The 15142-nt window shown below is 29.9% G+C and overlaps 1 protein-coding gene across 1 annotated transcript; it reads right to left on the bottom strand.

Annotated features, from left to right (window-relative positions):
* Positions 1 to 4614: 4614 nt before the first annotated feature.
* LOC110646715 (acyl-CoA-binding domain-containing protein 4) lies at positions 4615 to 13191 on the bottom strand. The gene is made up of 14 exons (XM_058133374.1): positions 12949 to 13191; positions 9780 to 9923; positions 9554 to 9631; positions 9356 to 9472; positions 9191 to 9257; positions 8676 to 8737; positions 8388 to 8527; positions 8179 to 8305; positions 7299 to 7413; positions 6805 to 6893; positions 5882 to 5965; positions 5469 to 5786; positions 5317 to 5376; positions 4615 to 5172 (listed from the first exon to the last, which is right to left on the bottom strand). The coding sequence occupies exons 2-14, from the start codon at positions 9894 to 9896 to the stop codon at positions 5008 to 5010; spliced, it is 1539 nt and encodes a 512-aa protein (XP_057989357.1). The 5' UTR covers positions 9897 to 9923; positions 12949 to 13191; the 3' UTR covers positions 4615 to 5007.
* Positions 13192 to 15142: the final 1951 nt, after the last annotated feature.

Genomic DNA, 15142 nt, shown 5'->3' with positions numbered 1-15142 from the left:
AAAAAAAAAAGAAAAAAAATTATTTTGATGCTAAATCAAATCAAAACAATTGAAATTGATTCTGATTTAACAATTAAACAATCTTCTAATTAATTGGCTCAAGGTTGTAGGGATTGCAAAAGTTTTCGAACTCGTCCTGTCTCGTTTCAAATCTGGTGAATTTTCTCCGACCCTGCCCCAACCCCTATTTGTGCGTGGCGAAGAGGAAAAAACTTTCTCCTTGTCTCAAAATCTTGAACCCACATCGCATAGCAATATATTATTATTTTTTATTAAAAAATAATTTATTTTTATATATTTAAATATTATAATTTTAACAAAATATATAAATATATTATTAAAATAATGTGTAAAACTTACATTTCTAATTATATTTTTTTAATAAATAAAATTGTATTATATATTAATAAATTAAAATAGAAAATATAAAAAAATAAAAATAAAATTCCTTGGAGGAAACCGCTCCACTCTGCCCTGCACCTTGGTGGGGAATACTCTGTCTCGACCCTAAACTCCTGTAGGGCAAGAATGGGAGGAGCGAACTCTGCCCCTAACTTGTTCTGTTGTCATTCCAACAAGATTTTCATACAATAGTATGAATATCTAGAAAGAGGAAAAAATTAAAAAAAAAAATTTAAGAGGTTCTTTTTAGATTGTGTCTTGTGGCCTAAATTTTTATTTATCTTTATGTGATAACGAAGAACCTAAGACTATTGATGTAGCTGCAATGGGTAAGTTCCATGGGAGTCTCCATCTCTTTTAAGTACCACTCAATGAACTATAGTTCCTTATCCAACTCTTTTGATATGCTCAAAAGGCTTGCCACCACTATCACCATCCCATCAATAGGGGACAAGAATTTTTTTTATTATTTATAAGAAAAAAAATAATTTAATTTTTATTTTTTAAAATAAATTTTTTAAATTAAAAAAATTGAATTTTTTTTATTTTAAATATGAGAATTAAAGTGTTTAATAAAATTATGTCTAACTATTTCTGTTACATTTAAAATGACTAATAAGAGCATACACGATATTATTTATTTTATTATTAAAATAGACATAAAATTATTAATTTATTGTAAGACATATTAAAATATAATTATTTTTTTAAGTATATATTAAAAATAAACATTATAATTATTATATTTTTAAAATTTTTATATTTATTTATTATTTATTATAATTTTAAATAATTTATTGATATAAAAAATTATTTTAAAAAAATAAATTTTATAATTAATAATTTTCTTTTAAAAAACATAATACGATCAAAATAAAATAAAATCAGCTATTAGCTGACGAGAAATCGTTTTAAAAAATAAAGTTGATAGCAATTATAGTTAAAAGGTATTTTATTAATTATCTATCAGCCATAAATTATATTTACTAAATATCTTAATTTAGCTATTTGAGTGACTATCAACTATCAGCTTCATTTTAAACACTTATTAAACCATGTCCTTTTAATTGAAATACAAATGTGGGAATTTAAATCACCTCACATGGAAAAAAATATTTCCTCATTAATATCTGTTTGAAGTATTTGACTTTGAATTATTTATTTTTTTTTTTAATGGGCAAGGATGAAATTCTATTCAATTTTCTAACTTATTTGGTTTGATTTATTAATATTTGAAAAAATATTTTATAAAATTCTGTAGATTGAATTTTTCAATTAATTATAGTGTGATAATTTTTAATTTAATTATTTAATTTATTATTTTTTTAAATTTATAAAAAATTATAATAATTCAAAAATTAATAATTTAATTGTGTCAACTCAGGTATCAATATTACTCAACTCAAATATAATCTAGTTAGATTAAGAAAATATTTGCCTTAACTTATAAACTAGTCAAACCAGCTTAGAAACTCTAAATACAAGCTAATCTATTTGTTTATAATAATTTTTAAACTTATAAATTAAACTTATAAGTTAAAAAAAAAAATAAGTTGAAGGAACTCAAATTTTCGTTTTGATGCTTATAAATTTTGTATTTATAAATTAATTTGTTTAAATATTTTATTATATTATTTTTATTTAATTTTTATAATTTTATCATAAATTTTATTTAATATTCACATTTAACTAATAAATGTGCTTATAAATTATTTTTTACTAAATACATTAACTATTTATCAGTCACTTATAAATATTTTAACTAAATACATAACTATTTAAAATTTTAAATACTTATAAATTTAAATTATTTTATAAGTATTAATTACTTATAAGCCGATTTTTATAAGCTAAACCGAACACCACCTAACTTGATCTCTATATTTTTACTCGAAATATTAAAGAATTGATTACTTTATATTCTTGAGATTTGACCATAGTGTCCTTAAAGTTTTAAATTTGAACTATAACATGCTTTTATTTTTATTTTATTTACTACATGATCCTTCATTTATAAATATTTCTATTTTATCAGTTAAATTAATTTGAAATAACATTACTACCCTCATTGAAGACTAAACTCCATTATTTTCTTTGAAATTCCAACAAAAATCATTAAAAAAAAGCACTTAATATATTTAATCAAAATAATATTTTTTTAATATGAGAAAAATTTACTTTTAGATTAATCAAATAACCAAAGAAAATGATGAAAAATATTAAAATAGAAAAAGATAAAAAAAACCAATTGAGCCAAGGAATTAAAAATCAAGTCCAAAGAAATTAAAAAAAAAGGTAGTAAAAATAGAGAAAAAAAAGAGACACTTCATTTATAAACTCTTTTTGGCAATTATCACACACAGTTATTTAATTTTATAAATATTTTTATAAAAATTACTAAATTTTAATTTTTTTTTATAAAATTTACTGAATTTTAATTTGATTTCATAAAGTCACTGTGACAAGAAATTAAAAATTTTTAGGTTAACTTAAAAGATAATTTTATTTGTAAAATAGTTAATAGATGAATATGTTAATTTGAAAATTTTTAATTTCTGGTCATAGTGATTTTTATGCATAGTAATTTTTATGAAATTAAATTGAAATTTAGTAAATTTTATTAAATAAAAATAAATTTTAATAACTTTTATGAAGTACTCATAAAGTTGATCGACTAAGTGTGATATTTACCTATACTGTTTGAAACCCTAAAAGAGTTTTTAGAGGGAGATATTAAAATTCTGCCAGTTAAGAGTTCATACTTTCATGTGTCCACTCAAAGGAAGTTCAGCCTAATCTACAATTCAACAAACTGCAATTGGAGACCCAACATTCTACTATTGAGCAGAATCTTGCCAACCAGAAATTCAGCAGCAGGAAGTCTATCTTGCTTCATCTTTGATAAGAAATGAGGTGCCACTATTACCCCTATCTTGCAGCTACCTGACATCCTAGAAGATCAGATTGTGGTGGCACCTCAAAAGGTGTTGGAAACCAGGAATCAACAGCAGGATTCTCAGGATCTCATTCAATGGGCAGAACTTCCTCCTGAATATACTTGGGAATGGGAAGATGCTTCCTTTCTTGTTGCTCAATTTCCAAATTTTGCACATTCCTGGAAAAAAGCAAGTGCTACAGGGGAAGGTATTGTCATATATAGGAGAACTAGGTTTAAGAAGAAGGCTAGAAGTGAAGAAATGCACGAATAAGTGAGTAGTAATTGATAGAATAAGGGTGGAAAGCTGTATTGCGTAGTTGAGAATTAGTTAGAGAAGTCAAAAGGCAGGTAGAGTGGCAGGAACAGTTGTTCTTGTCACTGAGGAAAATATCAATCCAAGAAATATCAAGATTCTAATCATTTTCCCTCTCTAATTCTCTTCGTTCTTTTTTCTGTTTCTGTTTCTCTCTATTTCTTCTAAATTGGCCTTCTAAGGGTTCGTAAACCTAACAACACTCAATAGAAGTTAGCACCGGGTTGGGGTAATTTTTATAATCTTCTTTAATTTAATCTTATATTTTATTTTTGTTCCTTAATTTTAATTTATTATTAAAAAATTACTGAATTCTAATTTTATTTTACAAAAATCACTTTAACCTGTCATCTCAAATTAAAACAATAATAAAATTACTTTTTTATTTCATTTTTTCATTTTTTCTGACACTTCAAAAATACAAATTATTTCAATCACCATTTGAATCTATTATAAAAATATCAGTGCCATCACAATAATTTATTTTCTAAAAAGTGATGATTTACCTTCATTAAAAAAATATTAAAACTGTATTTATAGACATCTATTATAGCTTAGATTTTTTAATCTAAAAATTTACTATTACAGACTAGAGAGATTTTTTTTAAAACAATATTAAAGTTTAGAAATTTTTAATAATAAATTAAAATTAAAAAATAAAAGTAAAATACAGGGTTATAATGCTATAAAAATTATCCAGCCAGGTTGCTCAATGGGAACACTGGTTGGGTAGGGGGTCCTGTCGTTACCAAGAAAATTATTGGGAGGCTAAACATGGCTGATAAAAAGGACATTGGGTTTGGGATTAATAGAAGCTGGATTACTGGAATCTAATATTGTTAAGCTGGATTAACAACTACAACTCAAATGAACATTTATATATACAGAAGCACCAAATATCACAACTACTTCACAAGAATTGACTAACTCCAGATCAAAAATAATCAGTCTGCACCATTAGTTATATAATAAAATCCAATTTGATCACCATCAAAAAAATCATTCGAAATGTAATTAACTTGTTCAATGAACGAAACAAAAAATAGCTGGTCTATGGTGCATGAGAAAACCAAAATCCATAGTCGAGATACGACCCAAAAAAATACAAATTCAATGGAGAAGGAAAAAAAAAAAAAAACTATCTGACATTTCGAACTACATTCCTTTTATTCATCATACACTCATCTCCTAACAATCTCCAAAACCACTGTCAAATATAGCAACAAAGAAGTGCCTACCTATATAGGCACGTATAAAAGGCCACAGGGTTAGTTTCACAGAGGTACGTACTGTCTGGCTTAATCTTTTGCACAATTTTGAGGCACTGACCTCACATCTTTCATGGGTTGTAGATTTACCCAGCTAACCACCGCCAGACACCCCCAGAACCTTGTCTCTGTGCAGATGCATTAAGCTCTATCTCCCGCTCAATAGCAGACTTCTGTCTCCTAAGTATTTGTACTTCATTCTCTATGGACTGCAGTGATTCTAGCATCTTCTGTAATTCAGCTATTTGTGCCTGCAAATCAACATTAAGCAAAATGATCAAATTCGCGAAATAGAAATTTTGGTACAGACAGTGACCCAATTAATCATCAAAGGAAAAATAAAATTATAAACAAAATAGAAGATTGTATGGGGATATGAGAAAAGAAGGAAAAACCTCCAGTTTAAAGCATCTTGATCTCTCAGCTACCAGTTGACCTTGGACAGAATGAAGTTCCTAAAAGAAAAATGGGTAATAATGTCAGAAAAAACTGGTATCATTGAATGAAAAACAGTTGTCCTTGTGAGAACATAGCTTCTAGAGCATACCTTGGACAATTCCGAATGAGTACTGTTAACTTCATCGATCTTTTCCCTGAGCCGAGAATTTTCTGCTCTCACTTCTGCAAGTGACAGTTCCAACACCTTTTTGTCTTCTTTAATTGCATCAATTTCAATTGTTAAATCTTGCTCAGAAGGACTGCTTTCAACGCCTCTCGAGTTGAAATTCATGTTGGAGAAATCCAACTTTTCAGATTTGGCCAAGGCATATGCAGCAGTAACAGAAGCTGCTGCTGCAGCTGCCGCTGGTGATTGAAAAATCTTGGGGCGGAGCATGTCTCTTGGTTTGAGTCTCATAACAAAAACCTAAAGTCAAAGAAACCACGAAAGAGAACAAGTTGAAAGAAAAAGATGGAGTAAGCTACCCTTATAAACAGTACCAACTGTGACTGCACACATACCTCATTGTTATATTTCCCGTTATAGCCACCAAAGGCAACCAAATGCTTCTCTCCATCAATTAATGTTGAGCAAACACTGAGTCCCTGAAAGTAAATCACAAACGATATTGCAAAATTACTCTCTTTTGCAAAATGCAGCATAGTTTAACTTTAAATTTTGTTGCCAAATTTATCTTCCAATAAAATTTTAGCATTTCCTCAGCATCCCTTTTTTATGTTGTCACCAAGCAACAATTTAAAATTTTAGTAAATCAATATATGTGCATGGACTCCAAGAAGTTAAACTATAATCTAAATTGTTGCCTGCAAGGGTTCAACTCCTTCTTGTTCTTGTTTCTTTTTAGTGAAGTCTTGCAGCTCAATGCCTTTATTTCTGAATTCTGGATGATGCAGCCAGCCAGCCACAGGTTTTCAAGTTGATTTTAAATTTTTGATTGTTCAACCCACTTTTGAATTCCCCACCCAATCAAATCCAAATACATAATCTACTTTTGTCAGATGTATGAATACAGGCATTAAAAAGAAGCAGAAATTCAAGCCAAATGGCAGACTAAAACAAGTAAAGCTGGAGAAAAAACCTCACAAGAATTTTTTTTTTTTTTTTAACGAAGGAAAAAAAAATATTTGCATCTGAAAAAATAAGGTTTGCTAGTTTTTAATAATGGGATAAGAAGCACAAACCAAAACTAAAAGCAAATGACACAAAATCCAGCTTTCCAATATTTACAACCTTTTCTATCAATATCCAAAAATGTGCAAAACCGCATTTAACGTAAAGAATTCCAATGCCAGCTTTGAAAACAACAGAATAGAGATGAGAACCATTACTGTAAGTTTTTCACTTAATCATACAACATGCTTCTCATGTTAACAAAAAGAAAAATTTACAATACAAAAAGCTAGATCTTGAGAAACAAACTGACCTCACTAGCAAGAGGATCCCTTCCGTTTACACTTGTCAACGCTGACCATGCTAGCTTAGACATATTCAATACAAGGGTTTCTGGGCATCCTGCAAACAAATATTAAGTAACAGTGGGTTAGAAGCACCCTTAATGTAAGGAATCCAATTAGATGCAAAACAGTTACTAATGCAGAATAGGAAATTTAGAATTTTATTTAGCAATTTTAATTATTATAGAATTAGGAAATTTAAAGCATTTTTATTGTTTAGGAATTTTATTATTAGGTTATTATTTCCCAATTTATCTTATTTAGTATTTCTAATTAGAATTGAATTAGGGCTTTTTATTCCTAATTTGATTAGGATTGTAAGCTCTATAAATAGAGCTATTTTCTATTATTCATAAGCTTTGTTATATCATTTATTTGACATTAATATGATTTCTGATAATTAGTTCTCTTTCTCAAGGATTAGTGCTTGCTCTTTGTTTGTTCTACATCAGTTACAACATACCATTTTTGTTATCTCCACCACCAACAATATACCAGTTTTCATCAATGGCTATACCGGCATGACCAGCCCTAGGGGCTACCAAATGACCTTGAATTTCTGGTTGGGACCACTCCATCTGCAATATTGCGAAACCTTTTCATGTCATGATGAAAAGTAGATAAGACAGAGAGATCTATTACGTAAGCAAATCAAGGGAGTATAAAATCTAGTACATGCTCATTCTCATATATAGACACCCAGAACAGTAGTTTCCTGCAATACTTCTGTCAATAAAATAATCTTCAAAAGCATATATACGTAAGACAAGACCTTACATTTTTATGCATTAAATATTCCAAACAAGACCAAAAATTTTAAACTCAACAGTGATTCATATGATACAAAATGAAAAACAAATCCATATTTTTATCAAAAATCCAGAAACGGCTACTGGGATACTATTACTAAGTTGGTAAACTACATCAACATTTATAGCTCACTTATGTTTACTGAACCATCAAGTAATTTATGCCAGTATTAACTGCAACCAAGTGTTGTATTATGCCTTGGCAATCCACTTTCCAATGACCAAAAAAGAAAAACCCGTGTCTACCATGTAAAAGGGTGTCCCAAATGTAGGTTATAGAGAGGATCAGATGTGTGCACCCTTACCCATCAAGTTCTAACATTGCCAGAAGACTGTTTATGTGGTTTGAGCTTGTGAACCCAAGATCAAAATAACCTTACCAGGATATGTAGCATACAATGCACTGCACTTCTAAACAGAAGAATTAAAACATAACATTATTTTAAATTCTAAACTCCCATGTAATAAGCCCTATCTCTCTCCATCATGATTTTCAAATGCAAAAATAAATATATAAATAAAGATAACACTTACAGTTTGCAAGTCTAGTACATGGAGATCATTGAAAAAGATGGAATGAGAACAACCACCAAATATTAAAAGGTAGCATCCTGCATGTAGCGTGGCTGTGTGATCAAATCTGGGAGCTGGAGGTGTCTGCCTATCAAAACAAAACAAAAATGATGCAGAAGACTTCTCAAATCATGCAAGTAGCTAATTGAAAAGGTAGAATTAACACTTACGTTGTCTCTAATACATCCCAAGTCATTTTTTCCAAATCAAGAGCATAAAGATCATTAAGCAATCTCCTGCTACTATTTTCTCCACCAAAAATTATCAGCCTAGAACCAACCAAAGTAGCAGAATGGCCCCCTCGAGCTACCTAAAATATACAACAGAATCTCACTATTACAGAAGTGACAACTCAATTGTTTCCTTTCTAATAAAATAAATGACAACTTAGAACAATGAAAAACACAAAATGGATTGGCAAGAGGCAGACAAAAAAAGCAGTTCATAAAGTCAGTTACCGGAGCATTTCCTGATGTTTCAATGACACCACAGAGGTGTGTTTCCAGATCAATGAACCGCACTACAAAGAGAAATTGTCAAGGAATAAGATTCAAAGAAAAAGACTATTTACAATGCAACACCAACTGGTTTAGGAAAATATCGGTGGATAATGCAGAATAGAAAGTTTAGAATTTTATTTAAGAATTTTAATTATTATAGAATTAGGAAATTTAAAGAGTTTTTATTATTTAGGAATTTTATTATTATTAGGTTTATTATTTCCTAATTTATCTTATTTAGTATTCCTCATTAGATTTGATTAGGGATTCTGTTCCTAAATTGATTAGGGTTGTAAGCTTTATAAATAAAGCAAATTTTATATTGTTCAGTAGTTTTAGATTATGATTATTATTCAGATTAATAAAATTATTGAGAATTAGTTCTCTTTTCAAGGATTGGTCCTTGATTTGTTCTTTGTTCTTTATTTGTTCTACATCAGTGGATCTCTTAAACAGATCTAAAAGAAACAAACCTGTCATACTATCAGAAGATTTCTTGGAATGCCCACCAAGAAGTAGTAGTTTGTTTCCCCACTTAACCTGCCAAAAGTGTAATGATTTCTCAATGGTTAATGGAAATCATGCTAAAAAACAAAACAAATTACTCCATCTGTGTGTGTGCCTATGTATTTTCTTACCATACTGTGATCTGAGGTGGCTGGAAGAACTTCCTGAGAGTTATCTTCAGCTTTATCAGCTTTCCGCTCAGATTTGAGTTTTAGACTAGACCATGCTGAACTTCTAAAATCAAATACCTGCAAGCATTATCCAATGGCATATAACTACATTTCCCACAACAAAGGACTCCAAAGAAGCTTAATTGTCACAATCAATACCTGAACATCAGATAGGTACCGACCATTGCGACTCCCACCAGAGATGTACAGCTTTTCATCAGCAACTGCTGCAGCATGCTAGAATAAAGAAAAAATCAATCACTATATATATATATTTATACATTCTGCTGAAATAACAGGAACAGACAACACCAATTTCCTTGCAGAAATAAGATTTAGAACCAACTGAGAATCCCAGAATTAGGAATTCTGTTACAAATATCACCTTATAGCGAGCTGAAGGTCGTGCACCAGAAGCAGGTATTGCTATCCACTGGTCATAGGTCAGCTGTGAAAACCACTCGCTCACATCCATATCCTTCTTAATCTCCTCTGTTCCCATAGAAGCTGTTTCTGGTTAAATTGTTTCCTGAATTTTTAAAGCAATTAAATGCATTAGTTACTGAACAGTTTAGCAACTTGCCTTTGCTTTATGTAGTTTCAACTTTCAAGGAATCAAATGCACGTCAATGTTGCAAAGTGCAAACGTGATCAGTTTTAAGAGTTAATTAACACTAATGACCTAAGACCACTCAAAGGTAGGTTAGTTTTTTATCACTTACAAGAAAGAAACAAACAAAAGATGATGACTAAGAAAGATATTAATTATCAAAAAAAAAAAAGTCAATAGATTCTAGATCAATTTAACAGTTTTCCTTTCGAATCTATTGTTGTTACCCAAAACAACTACACCCTGTCTTTCATTGTTAATCTATTCTATACTGTAATTAGCTACCAATTTTTTCCCCTAATGCTTAATCATGTATTACCAGAGCCTTTTCTTTTTAAACAATATAGAAAAATAAAGAATTAATTAAACTAAAGGATACTGTGGTCAACCCATGTACAAAAGGAATTTCTTAAGGACATCTCATCTCTATACAAGAGCACCAAATGAACCAAGAAGTGAATCATATAAAAAAGGCAAATAGATCTGTTAAATCTATTGTAGAGTGCATATCTATCATAGATAGACTAGTAAATAAAAAATGTAAAAATGAAAGCCATCTATTATTGAGAATGGACAAAGGCAATTCCTCTTCCTCAATAGACCACTTTTGTTCTTCATGTACAAACAAACGTGACACCCATCCAAGCCCAAACTCCATCTCCATTCATCCTACAACCCACCCAGCAATAGACTGATGAAATTGTAAGCCAGTTCCCACAATCCAATGCAAGAAGAGATGTTTGACTGATTTGATAGCTTTTTAGGAAGAAAAACAATCCATTGACCGCGATTTTTCTGTCATTAGAGATTCTAAAATAGTCAAATTCCTCTCCCAAGATGCTTCCAAAGCAATAAAAGAAAAGGAGCATGTATGACTTTAGAAGGCACATCAACTTTGCAAATGGACCTTCAAGGAAAGTTAATGTTTCAATAGCATTCTCCTTCCAGAATTCCTAGTAAAGGGATCTAAAATCAAAGCCACCTCTTCTACTTAATACCCATCAAACCATATCTTAGCTTTGCCCATTCCACACCTTATAATATTTTATAAAGCAAGTGAAAAAGGTTAGAGAAAATTTCTAGTCCCCAACCTTGAGCATTATGTTAAAAGAACCTCCCAAAAAACAGCTCATTGATGCACTCATACAAAAATTCACCAACATATCTTCCTCTGTATGAGAAATGATCAGACAATTGAACTTTTAGTGGGGATGTACTGTTCAAAATATCATACCAGGAACCCCAGACCAAAGAACACAAAATTAAAGAAATTGTCCAATCTTTCAGCAATTCATTTCAAACTCCCACACCATGATAATCCCTCCCCAGTTTAGAAACCCATAGTCTCCATTTCATATTTAGAACAAAACTTTTCCCTGAAGATGATCTTTTACAATCATAAACCTATAATTACTGAGAAGCGATTTAATACTTTATTAAAAAGACTAAGAGACATTACACCCAAAGCTTCTATGTTGATAGGTTGTTTATTGCACCAGTTCCACTAGGTGAAAATTCCTCACTAATGTTACCACTTACCTCAAAGGAAACACTTTAAAATATCCTCTATGTTGCTTAGATAATAGATATTGAGACAGGAATGGCAAAATAGTGATATGATTCACATGAAGCACATAGGGAGATTGGAAAGGGTGCAAATCACTGTGCGTCTCCCTCCTTGGAATAACAGTACCTCTTCCATCCAGTTAATTTCCTCTCAAATTTTCATACAATAGAACACCATGCATTCTTCTATTTAAAGTTGGCTGCTAAAGTATGCTCAAGCTTTTGTTGTGGCCCTTATTTGCATCATAATGGATTTCAATTGTGAAGATTCCTACTGTTCAAAATATTATTAGACTTGCTTATGAGAAACTGAGTATGTGAGAGACTCTTGAAGAATGTTCTCAAAGATTGAGTTGTTGTTGTTGTTGCTCTTTTTTTTTTTTCCCCTACAGTTGGTTGCTGTTTATCTTTCTTTCTGCAGTTTCCATCAAACATGCCATTCTCACACATTTTTAAATTCAAGACTTCTAGCATATATTCGTACTGACTTCCATAAATTACTACATTTAAATCACCATTTAGATACCAATTTGCTCAATGCCTAGAAAATCCGCAAGATGAATTTTTCTTACTCCTGCAATGCAACCTGTGTCACCATCTTAATAAAAAATATACAATTCTCCACCTCCTCAAACATGAAAACCTTAATATTTTTCTTCCAGCCAACTACCCCTCACTGTACAGAGTTACTACCCTCTAAGCAATTCCCTTACCTCTCCAATGAACACCCAACTGACAGCACCAAGCTTCAAAAATTTGAGGCATTATACAACAATATCAAAAAGGGAACATAAGTAATGAAAGCTGTCAAGCTATGGAACATTGTATTAATAAAGGAATTCCTACACGCAAGGCACCAACTACCAACTAACTATTCCTGTACTACTTAAACTTCTCTGCCATCACATTAAACACCAAAGTTTCAGTCCATTTGAAGGGAGAAAAATAAAAAATAAAAAAAAAAAGAGCTCACCACATGCTTTCAAGGGAAACGGCTTGCTCAGTCCTTTTTCAAATCTTATATTATAATGATATTTTAGTGTCAAGTAACAGGGTCCAACTCTTAACTTCCAAAACAATTCCATCTTCAGCGAACTCAACCTCCCTCCACCTCATAAAGCTACTTACCTATAAACTACAAACTACCTCACAACTACTCTATTTCCTGTAACCTCCCTTCTACTCTCTTATCTGTGATTAATGCAATAAAGAACAGTACTCACACAAAGAATCATGCTAAAATAATACCCTCACTCAATTCCCTAATTAGATCCAAACATTTCCTCAAAATCAATCAGTACAATTAACAAACTAAATCAATTGATCTAACTGGAATTGAATTGTGATAAAGAAAAATGTAGAAGAACAAACAATGTACCTGGATGGATAGAGAAACGAAATCTGGTAAGATGAAGTAGGAAGATCAGATAGAGATTTCTCCTTGTTTGGGTGGATCTGAGAAGAAGATATTGGAACTGAGATCGTCCAATTCTCCGTTGATTCGGTGATGAAAACGAAGAATCGCAAACCTATAACCGCTGAGAGAGACAGAAAGATAGAATTGTTTGTGTGCCTGCTTTGTGCTTTGGCGCTAACAACAGAAAGCCAAAAGCTACTAGTCCGTCTAGTCGTCTCGTTTCTTTACATTTCTTTTTGGTGATTTTCGATTTAGTCCATGAATATTGTTGTTATTTACAAGTTAATACCGATATTTTTAAAAACTCATTAAAATACACCTATAATTTTTCACCGTTTGCAAAAAAGTCCTTCCATTCGTTTTCAACTTTTTGCCAAAAGAGAGGATAGTTATAAAATCTAAAATTACCATCTCTCCTTCCCATATATTCTTCTTCTGCCACCTAGGGGTGGTTACGATTCAGCTTCAAATCAGAATCAAATCGAAATCAACTCAGTCAAAATTATAATAAACTTTGAATTAGACCGAAATTGCTTTTCTGCTGTTTAGTTTATGTTCATAATTTTAAGAATCATGAATTAGTGGTTCCGAATTGAATTGAACTGACAGTTCTAAATCGGATCAAATCAGCAGTTTAAATACAAAAAAAACTCAATAAATATTTTACCTCACTCTTAATTTATTTATATAAATCCTGAATTCTCCACACTATTATTCTCTATACTTTCAAATTCTCTAAACAATTATTTTCTATATTCTTTTTAATTTTCAATACTATTTTGATTTCTCAACTTTATTATTTTATATTCATTTAAATTTTTAATACTATCTCAATTACTCTGTTATTATTTTATATCATTGATAAAATTTTCAATGCACTCTTTTTTTTTTCTTTCTCTTTTATGTTTTTTTCTAATTATTAAATTTATCATACGATTTTTTTTTAGAAAAAGGGCAAGCAATAAATTGAAAACTGTAATTCTTCTAAATTTCAAGAGGATATGTAGGTAAAATTATGTTCATGCACTTTTTTTAATTTCTTTAAAAAAAATTAATTTCATCTCTAATTTTTTAATCTAATCCAAGCCTTTTTTTTATTAATTTTTTCTCAAAGATAAATTAATTTTATATATTTTTTTATTTTATTTTGATGAAAAATTTCTAAGAAAAATTAGAATATTCTTACAAATATAACTTAATTTCAAATTAATAAAAATTTTTTCTAACTTTTTTATCTAAACTATCCTTAAACCGCTCTCCAAACCATATTCAATTATTCTTTTTCAAATCACCCTTCAAATTATTTTAAACTGGGACTTGAATTGAAACCTGCGATTCAAGAACCATCTGCTAAACCATCCAATAGTAATTTAATTTAAGTTCATGATTTCATTAAAACTAAACCGACAGTTCCTGAACCAGCCACCCCTACTCCCACCCTCCACTTTCTCATAGTTTCTATTTCTATCAACTCACTTGCCTCCCTCTACCTTGATATAGTTACATCAACACTTAAGAGTGGATCTAGCTTACCTTGAGAGGGTCAGTTGACTCACTCAATTTTTTTCTTTTTAAATTTCATATATACATTATATTGAACTTTTTATTTGATCCCACTAGAATAATTTTTTTACCAATTAAAATCTTTAAAATATTATTATATTTAATAAATTTAGATTTATCACTTTAATAATTATTGTTTTATTATGCAATAATTAGCATTTAAATTAATAATAATTGTGCTCATTATTTTGACAAAAATGATAAGTGATATACGAAAAATCTAGTGTCCATTATTAGAAGGGTATTTTTTACAATAAAAATTGTAACAACTCGATTGTAGAATCAAATGAGAGATTAATTATTGAATGACTATTTGATTACGTATATTAATAGATACTTTTGATAGCATTAATAACGAACGTTACAGAAAATGAAAACTCAGCAAAGACAATTATAAATTTAAAATTATAGCAGAGATTTATTATTTCAAGAAATTATTTCTTTTTTTACTCGATGATTGTTAAATTTAAAAATTTATATACATTATTATTTTTTTTTCTCTCAATAGATAATTTATTATCATATGTAATACTTTCTTTTTTTGAAGATTGAGTAAAATAATTTCTTTTTTTTTTTTTATATTTCATTGATT

Source organism: Hevea brasiliensis, chromosome 14 (assembly GCF_030052815.1).
Source record: "Hevea brasiliensis isolate MT/VB/25A 57/8 chromosome 14, ASM3005281v1, whole genome shotgun sequence".
Classification (NCBI taxonomy): Eukaryota; Viridiplantae; Streptophyta; class Magnoliopsida; order Malpighiales; family Euphorbiaceae; genus Hevea; species Hevea brasiliensis.
Note: the sequence above shows the minus strand (reverse complement) of the source record. Positions and strands in the feature narration are given on the sequence as shown.